The sequence below is a fragment of the Macrotis lagotis genome, chromosome 2 (genome assembly GCF_037893015.1).
Source record: "Macrotis lagotis isolate mMagLag1 chromosome 2, bilby.v1.9.chrom.fasta, whole genome shotgun sequence".
NCBI classification, from domain to species: Eukaryota; Metazoa; Chordata; class Mammalia; order Peramelemorphia; family Peramelidae; genus Macrotis; species Macrotis lagotis.
Window position 1 is genome coordinate 314,650,151 of NC_133659.1, and position 15,567 is coordinate 314,665,717.

At 35.9% G+C, this 15,567-nt stretch overlaps 1 protein-coding gene across 8 annotated transcripts in view; it reads left to right on the top strand.

Moving 5' to 3' along the window:
- Nucleotides 1-15,567, top strand: part of CFAP54 (cilia and flagella associated protein 54) — a 225,198-nt gene that overhangs the window by 71,377 nt on the left and 138,254 nt on the right. For all 8 annotated transcript variants that reach the window (XM_074226630.1, XM_074226635.1, XM_074226629.1 and 5 more), the window contains 7 exons: nt 432-554; nt 5,069-5,212; nt 6,791-6,902; nt 9,183-9,272; nt 9,757-9,883; nt 10,524-10,626; nt 11,332-11,435. In XM_074226630.1, the coding sequence (XP_074082731.1) occupies nt 432-554; nt 5,069-5,212; nt 6,791-6,902; nt 9,183-9,272; nt 9,757-9,883; nt 10,524-10,626; nt 11,332-11,435 (803 nt within the window). The remainder of the gene's footprint in view (nt 1-431; nt 555-5,068; nt 5,213-6,790; nt 6,903-9,182; nt 9,273-9,756; nt 9,884-10,523; nt 10,627-11,331; nt 11,436-15,567) is intronic.

Below are 15,567 nucleotides of genomic sequence, written 5' to 3' on the forward strand. Positions count from 1 at the left end.
TGTTTTGTTTCTCTTGATTATTTAAAATTAAGTCAGTTGTTAGTTATTGGGTGGCCTAGGCTAGAGTGTCCCTTGATACAAAGTAAGGCCCAAATTAAAGTTTTACCTTTGGCTACTCTGGCCAAAAGTCATCAGAATGACTAGCCAGTGAACCTCTCAGAGAGCTTCATTGACTGGCTACCATCTTGGCTCTTGTCTATCTGTCACCATAGCCCTGTGATGGTAATAAAATGTGAATTCTTGGGTCACAAGATACAAAGTAAAGAAGATAAAAGGAAAACTGAGCTGTTGGTTGATTTTCCTGCTATGATACCTAACCGCAAAATATTTCCTATATCCTGGGTTTACAACTCATATATATTAAGTAGGACATTTGTTTATAGATGATCTTTATATAAAATCTTTTAAAACACCATACTTTTGTTTTTCAGATTCTAATTAAGTGTTTGGTTGTTTTGCAAGAAATCCCAATTGTTAACTTTCCCAAGAAGCAGATGGGGAATTTTGAGAGTATCCAGCATATGATTGCGTGTTCTGTTTATTACACGACAAAGGTATTCATCTGGTGATGTGACCTAGGGGTCTAAGAACTGTGAATACATTGAGAAAATAAGAAATTTCTTCTAGAAAGTGCAGTCAGATACCGTGATATTCTTCAAAACGTAACAAATGACACTTCTTCCTTTCACGAAATCAGTCTGATTAAAATGCTTCTGAAATTACTCTTCAAGTGACCTCCCTTATTAAAAAATTAAAGAGAAAAATATATAGGATGAAATGAAGAATCTTCTGACAAGTTGCAGCTGATATTGTGATACTTTTCTGTTTTTTATTATGCATTTTATTTTTTTAAAAGATTTTATTTATTTTGAGTTTTACAATTTTCCCCCTAATCTTACTTCCCCCCCACACACAGAAGGCAATTTGCCAGTCTTTACATTGTTTCCATGGTATACATTGATCCAAATTGAATGTGATGAGAGAGAAATCATGTCCTTAAGGAATTAACATAACGTATAAGAGATAGCAATATTGTGATACTTTTCTAAGTAAAACTTAGCATGTTTTAAAAAATAACTACATGTCAATACCAGCACTATGTATAAGCATATAGATCGTGGGGTTTGGGGGGAGTTTATAATTTTGACAATATCTGTTTATATTCCCTTTTATTGTTAGTAAGTGAAGAAACTTCTCAAGCTGAATCTGGCTTGGAGACAATAGACTGGAACAGGGCAATAGGGGTGGGAGAAGGTCTGGTATTGAACTGGTTTCTCCAGATGTAGGGCCTTCTAGTGAACCCCTGAACTGGGCTTAGTAGGAGCTTCAGATGAAAGTAGGATTAGTGGGACCTGTTTCCATTTGAGTTTGACACCATTTGGCCAGAGTAAGGACTCTAAACCTACAGCCTACATATTTTCCAAACATATTTTGATAACTATTTCAGTGTAACTGTTTTTTCTTTGTAATCCTCTGTATTTTATGCATATGATAATAAGAATAATAAAGTGAACCACATTCATATCCTACCTACTATATAGATGTTATGCTAAAGGTGAGACAGGTGATGGTGTCAATGCTAGCTGGCCAGCTAGAGGTGTGCCTGCTATATTTCAGGGACTATATAATAGTAGTTATTATTTTGTAGTTATTATTTCATTGGATTCTCACAACAACCCAGCTAACCAGGTTCTGTTATTAGGAAACAGCAGCTAGTGGTTAGTGATTAGTCCGGGGTTACACAACTAGTGAGTTTCTGAGGCTGGATTTGAATTCTGAAAGTTGAACCTCCAGAGACTCTGGGCTCAGTGCTCTGTCCACTCTGTCCATCTAACTGCCCGCATTTATTCACATTATTCTGAGAAGGTATCCATAAGCTCCATGAGATCAGTCAAGGGTCCAGGATAACAAAAAGGTAAAGAATCCTTATACTGGAAGGTTGAATAAAAGGTCCAAACTCTACAGATATCTTTTCATCAGTGGGAGAAGGAAGAGGAGGAAGAAGGGAGGGAAGAGAAAGATATAGCAAAGAGGATATGGGCTAGGGAATTTGTTGGAAGTAATCAATTTGACAGGAAACATTATTTTTCCATGATAGAAGTATTCAGTGTTCCTCCCCCCCACCCAAAAACCAAGTAAATCTGTTTGGTCTTAATGGTGTCATCATTTTTTAATGCTTTTTATCATACAGTATAGTGAAGTACTGAGTTTAAGAGGTCCAGGTATCCTTTCTCCTCTCCCTCTCACTTTTTTTTTTGTGTCCAGATCTGTGATTTCATTGATATAAAGTTCTCCCAATGAGGAAACTCGCACCACCAATGAGTTTGGCATCTTTTCTGAGCTTTATAGCTTTAGAAATTAGCCAGACTATCTCAGAAATGCTAGAGGCACCATAAAGTTCCAGCTCTTTCTAAAATCAAAATGATCTTGTCCCACATATGCTTTCAAACACATAACAAAACAGACATTTCTATAATATTTTATAATTTGCAAAGTACTTTACATATGTTACCTAGTAAGCTCCTTGTGACAGGCACTGGCTTTTGCCTCTTTTTGTATCACCAGTGTTTAGTTTAGTAGGATTCCTAGCATCCAGTAGGTGCTTAACTTTATTTACTGGTCATTTGAGTTCTGTAATAACCCTGCAGGGAGGTATCTACAACTCTTATTATCCTCTTTTAATGAGAAGTTAAATACCTTCCCTATAGTTTCACAGATAGTGTTAGAGACAATATATGAATAGAAATCAGCCTAAATCCAAGTCCTGTCCATTCATCACGCAAGTTTCATCTCATTATAGACCACGGAATTAACACTTCTGCACATCAGATCACTCATTAGCACATAAGGATCCCCATGGATCATTTATTGTTGAAATTTTAAAATGTTATAATGTCTTTTTTATTTATTTTGTTAAATATTTATGAGTTTTATTTCAGTGTGATTCAGGCCACACTTGGGAGTGTTGTGGAAACATGAGACTTTTAGACTCCTTTATATTTGATACCTCTGTTCTAGACCTGTTTTGGCTCTTCTTGGAACCTTTTTTTGTTTGTTTTGTTTTGTTTTAGGTTTTTACAAGGCAAATGGGGTTAAGTGGCTTGCCCAAGGTCATACAGCTAGGTAATTATTAAGTGTCTGAGGCCAGATTTGAACTCAGGTCCTCCTGACTCCAGGGCTGGTGCCCTATCCACTGTACCTAACTGCCCTACCTTCCATTTTCAAGGACATAAAAATGATATCATCTTTGGATTCCTCAAATTGTCTTTACTAAGTGGTAATGGATTTTTGACAAGTTGCTAGGAGTCAGGTGTATTGGGAATCCTGTGATCCACCATCTTTAATTTTTTTCATTAATTTTTGTCACAGCATTTTTCATGTTCTGGAAATGTTTGAGCTGAATATCTCTGTTTCTCCCCTTTAGTTTCTGAGAGGCAGGTTAATAGAGGTCTGGCCTTGGAACCAAAGAGCCCCAGGTACAATCTCTCCTTTGGGTGGCCCAGGCAGCTCTCTAGGACTAATAAACTTTTCAGAGAGGCTGAAATTCCTTTATTGAGAAATTTTTAATACTGATGAAATCCCATGGCAAATCCATGAAGTATCATTGCTCCTTCCATGGTCCCCAGCACCTTGATTCTGAAGAGGAAATCCCTTCAATGTTTGCACACCCTTTCATTACTATGTGCTAGAAATAAGGGGGAAGAGAATCCCACATCTAAAATATCAGATCCAGATATGTTGGCGAGCCACAACTGAGGGAAAGGGAAATCATCTAATCTCTTTTAGCATAAAACATTTTTCTTCTGCATCAGTTTATTAATTACCATGATTTTCAACCTAGAAGTTGTTTGCCTCATGAAATTATGCTCCAACTTTCCTTAAACTGACATCAATAACTTTGACTCAACAATTCCATGATTGGTCCAACTCATAATGAGCTCATGATCGACAACCTGGACTCCCCTGCCCCTGAAGATGTCCCTCTGTCATGGCTTGACATGGAATAGAAGGAAGAGAATTTGTGCACTGGGTGGATCCTCTTGGGCTTATATGTCATGAGGAATTTTCCAAAGTGGTACAGGAAATCCTTTTCATCTGTCTATGGCGCTTCCATAGAGAGTCATTCCCTTTTCAATTTGGGAATGAGTCTGGTGTAGCAGTTGAGGGTAAGGGTCTGCAGCAGGGAAGTATATATCTCCTCCTGTGTGGTTGAGAATTGCAAGAGGAGAATTAGGAAGTCTTTCATCCTGCGTTCTAAATCTCTACTAAACTTCTCTCCCCCAAACTTTACAAGATGAGTAGGCAACAGCACCGTCCTCCAAGTCAGTTTGAATCCTGCTTCAGTTATTCATCAACTTGTTCCTGGTTGTTATTTGTTATCCATTCATTTCAGGCATGTATGACTCTGACCTCATTTGGGATTTTCTTGACAAAGACATTGCACTGGCTTGCCATTTCTTTACTCAACTCATTGTGCAAATGAGAAAATTGAGTCAAGTGAGTTGAGTAAGTGACTTGCCCAGCTAATAAGCATCTGAGATCAGATTTGAATTCAGGGAGAGGAGTCTTCCTGACTTTAGGCCCAGCGCTCTATGACCTTGCACATCTCCAAAACTCACTCTGATTAAATTTCTTCACCTGTAAAATTGAGAAAATAATTCCTCCCACCTCCCAGGGTCGTTGTAGAATCAAATATGATAAAGAAGGGAAGTCAGTATCTTTTGCATTTTAAAGCACCATATAAATAAAGCCCACATAATTTTGGTAGTAGTGAATACTTTTAGCAGAATTGAATTTCAGAAGAATATGTTCTGCCCAAGGACATAATACGGTTCTGTTTCGTAAAGTCATGCAGATTAATTTTCATTGATTGCCAACAAATGGAATCAGGAACTGAATTCTTGAAGAATTTTTATTAGTAATTCTGATCCTTTTAAAAGTGTCATCGTTTCTTTCACTCCCCAAATTTATGTGTCTTCTAAAGTTTTGGAAAGAAGAAAATGATGCCCATTACTTGAAAATACCCAGGTGCATCCCTCAAAAATAATTGATAGAGGTTTCTTTTCAGGTGCTGCGATCATGGAAGGAATTTGAGCTTGCAGTGATGATTATAAATATTGGGAAAAAATTACTGGACAGCTCACAATCATTTTTTCCAAATGTTGCTAAAACTGCCATGAGTGATGATGAGCAAGAAGAAGAGATGGAGGAGGTGATTGTTTTATTTTCATTTTCCCTTCATGCAGATGGTTTCTTGGGTCTTTATAAGGAACATGTGATGGAAACACTAGTAATAGTTTGAACAGTAAAAATTTATATATGTGATACAGACAAGGTGATTTTCCTACTTAAAATATATTTAAAATATGCATATGCATACACATATAAACCTACATATACTCACATATATTCAAGGGATGTGTGTGTGTGTGTGTGTGTGTGTGTGTGTGTGTGTGTATACATTTATATATGTATGTATTTTAGAGACCATTTTACAAGTGAGGAGATTGAGGTCCAGGGAAATGAAGTGACTTGCCCCAAATTAAACACCTTTACTAATTCTAACTTTATGATCCTGTCATCTCTCCTTAAATGAAGCTGTTGGACCAGATGGTCTCAAAGGTCCCTTCTACCTCTTGATCTAGGATCCAATTGCCTTCTGTATCAAGGATGGTGAAGAATGGTTCCCTTTATGGGATGGGAGATTAAATGAGATGACCTCAAAGGCTATGTCTTTCAGTTCTTGAGTGCTATGGATTCAGGAGAATTAATGAAAACAATGACAGCATACTGGCTATAAATTATCTTAGGCATAGCCATTTTCACTCTAAATTTCTGAAATTCAATTTGGGAACTCCAATTCTTTCACATTGGCAACTTCTGATTCTTACAAGCTGTAGTAGGAGGTTTCTGTTACAAAAAAAGCTATAATGTTGAGTACAGACATGCATCCATCTCATTAAGTTTGTTAAATTTGTGTACTTTTGGTACAAAGTATAGATTGAGTTGGCCAACGTTGATTGAGAAGTTGGCTTCTTTGTCTAAAATCAGTCACTAAAAGTACACAAATAAGTTTTGGGACAGATTAATGCATTAGTTGATTGGTTCATTTTTGGCAAAGGGTGTGTAAAATAATGTCTATATTTGAGTTTTAAAATTTTTTTTCTTTTATGATAACACACCATTCTTGGATAACTGGATAAAATCAAGTATTTTGAAAAACAGGAAAAGCAAAGCTTTCTTACCTCTTTGATTTACAAGAAGGTATTTATGAATAGGATAGAAAATTTAAAAAACCCAACTCTTCATTTCTCTAGCTACATGTTTACAATTGTCTTTGGGACTTTTTTTTAAATTATATTAGTGTTTAAAGGAGAAAATGAAATTAGTAATCTGTCTTCTCACACTCATGCCTCCATGAAATCACTAATTTCATGCAATCGATTGCAAAATTCTATCTCTAATCTTGTTAGGTTTAGAAAAAAATGATTTAAAAATTTAAACTTTTAAATAACCAGCCTCCTCATCATCATCATTATTTTTGTTATTGTTATTATCAATCATTTTAAAAGTATTTTATTGCAAGGACACCACCAAGTTTTTGCTTAAAGCCAAGGGTTCCCTTATTGCTAAAAATCAGAGAACCTCTGAGTTATGCTATGTACATCATAGCTTTCTATATTAAATACAAAAACCAGATTTGGAAAATAGGTTTTCTCTTTTGGGGCAAGAAGGTTTAGCCCTAGAGTGTGACTGATGTTTCTGAGACTCTGTGATGGTATGCTTCTAGGGTTTCCTGTTCAAGAAAATGAAGAAGACGAAGGCTCAGATTGTGATGCTGGACAAAATCACCGAACAGCTCAACCTCATGGAAACACAGCTGCTGAGGCTGACCAAACAAAGTAGTTTGCCTTCCTTCATTCTCTGCACCTCTGCTTCACTTTCTTTTTGAATATATATATTCAGAGAGCCTCATTATCAAATACATCAAGGGTGGTAGACAATGATACTGTACATAAGTGGTTTATTTCAATAGGAGTGTAGAGGAATAAGGAACTGTTGAGTTAGAATTATTCTCATTTAATAATAGGCAAGGGGCCCCAGCCTAACTCTGACCATTTTTGTTGTTCAGTCATTTCAGTTGTATCTGACTTTCTGTGACCCCATTTGGGGTTTTCTTGGCAATGATTCTGGAGTGGTTTGCTATTTCCTTCTCCAGTTCATATTGCAGATGAGGAAACTGAGGTATACAGGATTAAATGACTTGCCGAATGTCATCCAACTAGTGGGTGTCTGTGGCTTTATTTGAAACTGGGAAGAAGAGTTCTAATTCCATATTCATCACTCTATCTGTCATCTTTGGAGGGAGGAAAGTTTTGTTTTTTCCTGATTAGGCAAGACTTGTGGACTTGCTAAACAGCACCCAAAGACCCTAGCAGAGTGTGAAGGAATGAAATGGAACCGATACTCTGAGGACAAGGAATTTTCTGAGCTATTTGAGTGGGACAGGACCAGCTATTTGTAGTTAGTGAACTCACTTGGTCTTGGGAAGGTTGTGGATGGACCTTTGCTCATTGGCTGTCCAGTTGCTTTAGGGATGTGACCTTGGAGGAACATGAATGACATTACACCTCTTAGATCCACTCAACTGCTGTGCCTTTTCTTATTCCTGTCTAGATGGTGTCTCAGGGATCTGTTTCTCCCAGGTCTCTCCCAGCTTTTTTCTTTTTCTCTTCCCACATTTGGTGACACAGTAGATAGATAATATAGAGAGCTAGCTTTAGAGGAAGGAAAAAAGATTTGAGTTTAAGTTCTGTTGACTGTGACCAGAAGCAAGTACTCAGACTCTTACTGCCCCAGATACCTGACTAAGGTGGGGAGGCAGATAGGAGTTGTTGGTCATCAGTGGAAGGAACTTCCAAACCTGATAGCTCTAGACTATGAAGTTACAGCTTTGAATTCTTCCCTCTGACCCCACACCCTACTGTCCATTGTACTTTTCAAGCAAGACTTCTGAGTTGGTACAAATTAGCAAAGAGCCCAGAGAAGTATAAATCATCACTCTGATTTATGAAAATAAAGATCTTGAAAATATAATGCATTTAATTAGACATATAATTTTTGAACATGACCACTGAGGAATTTGTAAAGTGCAATCATGTATATTTGTTACAGGTTTGGTTTCTTTTTCTTTGTTTTCTATAATGGGGGTGGTGAAATGAGAGAAAGAGGGAAAAATTGCTTATTAATTGAAAATAGAAAATTTAAAAAATTAATTGTATTCTAGAAATATGAATTAATCACAATTGCAATAAGAATCAAATAGAAATTCTAATTACACACAATGAAATTATCTTAGATTTTTTTCCTACAATTATAGTAGCTGACATTTATGTAGCCTTTTAAGGTACATAAAGCTCCTTACACACACCTCATTTGAACTTCCCAATAACATAGTGCCACAAATATTATCTTCCTTTCCCAGATGGAGAAATGGAAGATCAGAGAGGGTAGGTGATTTGCCTAGAGCCACCTAGCAAGTAAATATTAGAGCAAAGACTTGACCCCAGGTTCCCTTGACTCCATGTCCAATATTCTATTCTTTGGGTCACTTTGCCTCTCCCTCATTATGTTCAAATTTATGTTGAGGAAGATGTTATTATAATTTTGGGACTTCCATGTTTTGTGGGTCTGATATTGAGCAAAGTGTTATATTTTCCATATAACATTTTGCTTGGTATAATTACAGGTTTTCTGATGTTATGAAAATAATAGACTTTAATAGCTAAAAACTCATTGGGCTCTCTTATCTTTTTTTTTTAGGCTTTTTTTTTTGCAAGGCAAACAGGGTTAAGTGGCTTGCCCAAGGCCACACAGCTAGGTAATTATTAAGTGTCTGAGACCGGATTTGAACCCAGGTACTCCTGACTCCAGGGCCGGTGCCTTTATCCACTACGCCACCTAGCCGCCCCTCCACTACGCCACCTAGCCGCCCCTCTACGCCACCTAGCCACCCCTGGGCTCTCTTATCTTTAAAACTCTTATGATATAAAATTATACATTATATGAAATGAAGACATCTGTGATTTTCTTCTCACCTCAAAAAATAACTACTCCATCTTTGTTTTGGAATTATTTAGAGTATTCAACTTTATGTTTATCATTCTTTAAAAAAAATTTAGGTCCTTTTCTTGAACTCACGGGAGCAGAAGATCCCCTTCTCCTCTACCCTGTAATTTTAACTTGGACATTCAGAAGTGCCATGAAAGAAGGTAAATGCCTTTAGATTCCTTATCATCAACTACTTTGTGGGCTTAACATTCCAGGATTATCCCTGGATTTTATTATATAGAAGGGCTAGAACTTCCATGGGGGTCACATTTTGATAATGACTTTGAGCAACTGGGCCTTTCTCTATCCTTCCAATTGTCTTTCAAACATATTTAGCACCATCAATCCTTAATTTCTAATAAAAAGTATCAAACCGACTCAAAGGATAGGCATCCATTTCTAATTTCAGCTAATCATATTGTGCAAAATTTTTAAAGGGACCTTTTTTCTGTGGGCTGATCTCACTGAAACAGAATGACAGAAAGTAACTGAGTTTGTTTGATCTCAGACAGATAGCATTACCAAAGTCATTTACTCTAGTAGGTTTTCTGTGAAATGAGAAATCTAAAATAAAAAGTAAATTCATAAAGTAACTGATGAGCATCAAAAGGGTTTTATAATGATGTATTGACTTCTATTCTATAGTAATGAAATTCAAGAATAGACCTCGTTTTCTGGAATTCTATGTTCAAATTATGACAAAATGTATTAATGAAGAGAAATATCACTTTTTGGTGGAGATGTCATATAATGTCCAAAACTTCCTAAAAAGGTACTTTTAAATACATTGAGGAATATAAACCTTTCATTGCATTTTTCTAGTGGGCTACAATTTTAGATTTTGCTAACTAAAGTTTGATCACCAAAACAAGGAAATTCTTCTCCCAGGTGAGAGATGAGGCCACAAATAATTCAGAGACTTTTCTTTTTTTTTCTATTATTAGTAATCTTTTATTAAATGTCTTATATGTATTAGATGCTGTGCCTATATATATATATCATACAATCTAATAATTATAGTTTATATGTATAAATAATATAATGTAATAATACAAACAATACAGTAATAATAATAATACATAATTTTCTTTGTTTTTTGAGTAGTTTTCTATAGTCCACTAAATTTGCATAACCAGGGCTACAGTAACTGAATGGTCTTTTTAACTTCTAGTGAGACTCCCTGGAAAAATTAAATGATGGTGGATTTTTTTAGACCCATCATTTACTTCCAGTCAAATTCTTTGTAAATTCTGAGAAATTAGAAATACTTTAGGAGCAATTGTTTTGCCTTAATATATAAGAATATATCAATAGGACATGTATAGTATATATAGTATATATATACTATATATATATATAGTATATATAGTATAACTCCTCAATCTATGACTAACTTGATATTTGTGTATTAGGAGGACTGAAAACTGGCTTGGATTAAAGAAAGCTATAGTTGTAGAAAGTGTTGATACTAATGACCCAAAGAAGTTCAAGGCAGCTGCTATGGAAATTCATAAGGTAAATCTCTGTTTCTCATTTTTAAGTTCTGAAAACTTGTAAAACAATTTTCTCTTTTATTTAGTCCTCAGAGCACTTTATGATACAATAGAAAAATATTTCCACCATAAATCTTGCTTTTAAAAATAAATTAAAATATAACTTGCAATATAAAAAGGGGAGAGGTAGTAAATCTATTTAAAAATTCATAATAGGTAAATACATTTCTTAAAGTGATGCTTTTGTAACTCCTGTAGGTATAACATTATCATTATGCACAATACTATATGTCAATGTTTCTTTTGTTGACTTGGTAAATAAGCTTAGTTTTAAATATCTCTTTCCTTCTTTCCATCTTCCTTCCTTCCTTCTTGCTTCCTTTCTCCCCCCTTTCCTTCCTTCCTTCTTTCTTTTCTTCTTAATTCCTTCCTTTCTCCCTTTCTTTCCTTTTTTCCGTCTTTTCCTTTCTCTCCCCTCTCCTTTGCCCCCTCTCCACTTTTGTATTTTTGAAACACATTTTGATTTAATAATAACTAAATATAAAATATGACCTGCCAACTAAGGAAATTTGGAAAACAGTTATGATATCAATCTCCGTTTTGTAGTATGATAAAGGGAATGGACTATAGATGCCCGTAAGAAATTAGCTTTAGAAATGTGCTCAAGTCATTCTATTGAAGTTTGTTTATTCTGAAGGATAATTGACTCTTATTGTCCTCTCCTAAGTCCACAGAATTTCAGCTTCCAAGGCCAACAAACAAGAAAAAAGAAAATGTGGGAGATTATTTATCCAGGCACTTATCACTTTCAGATTCACCAGATGTGGAAAAGTAGGTTCATTTCTAAAAATTATTTTAATTTTCTGAATCATATAAATCCTGATTCACTTTCCTTTTGAAGTTTTGTTGGATATTGGTTTTTCTCATTTGCAGACTTTGAAATCGTTATTGTTATTGACTTAAGAGCATTTATTTTAAGAGTCTCAATCGGGGTGGCTAGGTGGCGCAGTGGATAAAGCACCGGCCTTGGAGTCAGGAGTACCTGGGTTCAAATCCGACCTCAGACACTTAATAATGACCTAGCTGTATGGCCTTAGGCAAGCCACTTAACCCCATTTGCCTTGCAAAAACCAAAACAAAAAAAAAGAGTCTCAATCTACATTTTTAAGTTTGATCTTTTCTAGCCTCTAAATTGTGCATATTTTTGTCAATAAAATATTTTATATCAAATTTAAAAAGTAACTTTTTGGCCTTTCTTTGTCTTTCTTATACAGTCAGCAGTTTGGAGATGGATGGAATTCTTTTCCCATATTATGATGGATTTTAGTCCCTAACATAGGGGATTGGGTCTTGAATTTAGGAAGAGCAGGAGGAGCTCAAAGTTGGAACTCTGCATGATGCAGCTAATTGTGTGACCTTGGTAATCACTTAGCTCCAGTGCCCCAGGCAACTCTAAGACTAAAGTTGCAGGGTCTAGTGATCATTGGTACTGGTAGAGTGCCTATAACATTATCATCAAAACTTCAAGCCGACATTATGAGTGTCCCAAAAGTCTTAGTGCAGTTTAAAACTGTTGAAGCTTATATACTTCGTGTGTCTGTGTCCTCCCTGTTCATTTTCCTCCTCTCCCTCCTCTTCCTCCTTTTCTCTGTCTGTCTCTCTACCCTTTCCTCCCTTCCTCCTCTTCCTTTTTCTTTCTTAACCTCTTGCACAAACATATTTACTCTTTGAATGAAATAACATATTGCACTTGGGATTCAGAGAAATCTAAATCTGAATCTCTTTCCAACATAGTATCTTCTTGAAAGAATAAGCCACTATTAGTCATAGTTGGATAGGAGCTGATTTTTCTAAATAAGAGGAAGTCTGTGAGAGTAGGGCTTCCCCCTCCATCCTGTGGCTAATATCCTGTAGGCAGCATTTAAGCAAACAATAACAGTGCTGGTTTTTGATGAGGAGGAGGATGATTGTTGTTCATTGTAATCAATCAAGGAAGACCATGACATCAAATGCACATTATGTTGATTAAAGCCAGGGGAATGCTGTGCAAAGACATCCTTCCCACTACCTTTTCCAGAACCATCTTAACCAGTGACCTGAGCTAATAGGGGACAGGACATCAGTGTTGGTCTGGATTCATTGAGAGACCATGTTATCGAGGTACCATAGCATCACAGGAACGCTGGAGAGAACATCATCATTTTGGTATTTTTATGGTCACAGACTTAAGCTTTGCTCTTGCAATAGTTATAAGATGATTGCCAAGAGCAATGCTATTTCTTACCGAGATATGAAGATTAGTGAATAAAGCAAAATATGCAAATGGACAAATGTTCTAAGTGCTGAGGAGTAAGACAGATCTGTCCTTCCCAGCACACACGTTATAATGGTGGTGACGAGCTGTGGAAGGTTTCACTTACAAGTTAGATGGAGTCATCTCATGCTCCTTAAGATGCAGCAGCAAAGGAAATGGCCTTTTGACTGTAATTTCCATCATAATATCCTATTCATTTCTGATGTTGAACCTTTTGACAGAGTCAAGGAATTTGGTGATGAGAGCTTCCCTTTCTGGTGCTACAGAAGCTGTGGCTTCAGCTCCATGGGTGACTTGGATGATGCCTCTTGGGGCTAGATCAAAAGCAAGATATTTTATCTTATAGGCATTTGGAGTAAAGGCTAGGATGGTCTCCTTCTCCTAGGCCTCTTGGCGGCAAGACTTCAGGACCAGGATACAGAGTCAGTGCTCTGGAGAGCTGTTTCCAAGGCTCTTGGGTTCAGAGTCCTAGACTTTCCTTTGGGAATGAGAGGACATGGTGGCCAAGATGATGGTCTGATGGTAGTTTGACTTGCCCTGCACATTCTGCCTCTTGTCTCTCTTTCAGTTAGGCTGGCTTCCTGGCCCTATAGGCAAGGCCCAGACCAGGTGAGTCAGCATATAGTGATGGGCTGAGGCCTCTTCCTAGCTATTTCTTTTGGGTTTGTGATCAGTCTTTCTGAGATGTCTCACCTCATGAAGGACTCATTCTATTTGTGTGCTTCAAAGGATCACAGAGTGAGATCTCATTTTGTTCGACTCTTATGAACAAACCTGAGGCCCAAGGACATTGAGTGACATGTCAGGGCCACGTAGATAAGTGCCCAAGTCAAGATTCTCTTGTATCCATGTCCAGGGAGTTGATTCCTTTTCCAGGTTTGGGCAAGGAGAACTGCCTCAATAGTGTTTCCACCAGGTCAGTGAAAACTAACTTGTTGTAGACAGCTCTTTCTGATTCCTTAGTTAACTGAGAATCTAAATGCTATTAAACATTTTAAATAGGAATTAATTATCCAGGTATCAAATAAAGATAGATACTTTGACATTTATGGTAGAAAGAATGTAAGTTGAAATCTCCAATCTTGAAATCTCCAACCCTATATCTCTGCCCATATCTGATACTGGACCTTAGTGGGATTAATTGTCTAATGTCCAGCACATGCTTAATAAAGTTTATAAGTTTCATCTGTATAATAACATTCTAATAGTAATTATACCTATGAATTTCTATATTTACATACATATTTAATGTCTAAATTAGATTTAGAATAATTTTTTCCCTTTTCATTTTTTGGTTAATGGTACCAGGCTTTTCATAACTGTGTCGATTTTTCCCATTTCTATAGCATTCCGTTATTCCATTATATCAGTGACTCAGTTTTTTGTATTGATTCTACAATACTTGAGCATATAAATTATTGATAGTTTTTTCCTATTGAAAGTAAATATAGTGAATGGATATAGAACATTTTTCTTGTTTTTGGTTTTCTTATTTTTACTGTAGTCCTTAGTATTTGAATGTGAGCAATTGCTAGTTACAGATTTTTGAGGTTTGATCTCAACTATTGATTGAGTTTGTTAGCAACTGACATTTTTGAGAAGTCTGAATTATTTTACATATCTTTCTGAATGAGAAACTAAAGTCTTGTTGGGTCTTGTAAAATGCTTGAAGTGTCCACATCTTTCTCCAAACTCATAAAAATTTGAGTTGCTTTTGGGGTACCTGTTCATCTCTTTACTAGCATCCAGAGGTTTTTCTGGATAGATAATCTTTTGTGACCATGACTTCTTTATTTTTAATAAATTATATTTTAGCTTCTCTTATTATCGCCTACCCTTGTTGAGGAGTTCTCTTTGACTGTGATTTATTTTTAATAGGTAACCTTTTTCTACTGGTCAAGTGAATTTCCCCCCTAATGAAGGTTGATTAGAGCATGTCTAAGAATGTTGAACCTTTCTCATTGAAAACTTCTGAATTCTTTTCATTTGCACATATGAAATTGTTTTTGCTAGTTTTGGGAAGTTTCCATTGATTCCAAAATAAACTCATTGAACTTACCTAAAATTTCTGAGATGTCAACATTTCTGTAATTGCCATTTTGTCATCTGTCCTTTGGATCTATCACTTAATCTGTATGTTTTCCAACTGACCAGATCAGTGGTTTTTCTCCAGCTCTTTTTTGCTCCAGATGATCCATGATTGACCATAATTCTATTTTTCTGCTGTAGCAAGTGTTTAGTTTATTTAATTATTTCAGGTTTTCTATTAAATTCTCCATAGCAGGAATTTTTTCATTACTGTCTATTTATTTGAAAACATCTTTTAATTTTACTGACTTTCCATAATTTAAAAAAACCCCATCTTTTTCATACATTTTTAAATTTAAGTTTGTAATTATACTTATGTTAATGCTTGAAAATTTATTTAATTGTCATTTAGCCTTTATAGGATATGCCTCTCAATATCTTGCATGTCCATCTTTATGGAATCTGTTATTATAGCTGTTGCTTTTTAGTGTTTTTGTGGTATTTATAGTATCTACACTTTGGTCCCAAGGAAAAGGTCAAAGAATTTAAATACCATCAAGCCAGAATAGGAATTTTTGGATGTATTTTGTATAAAATATTATTTTTCTTTCATCTGGCATT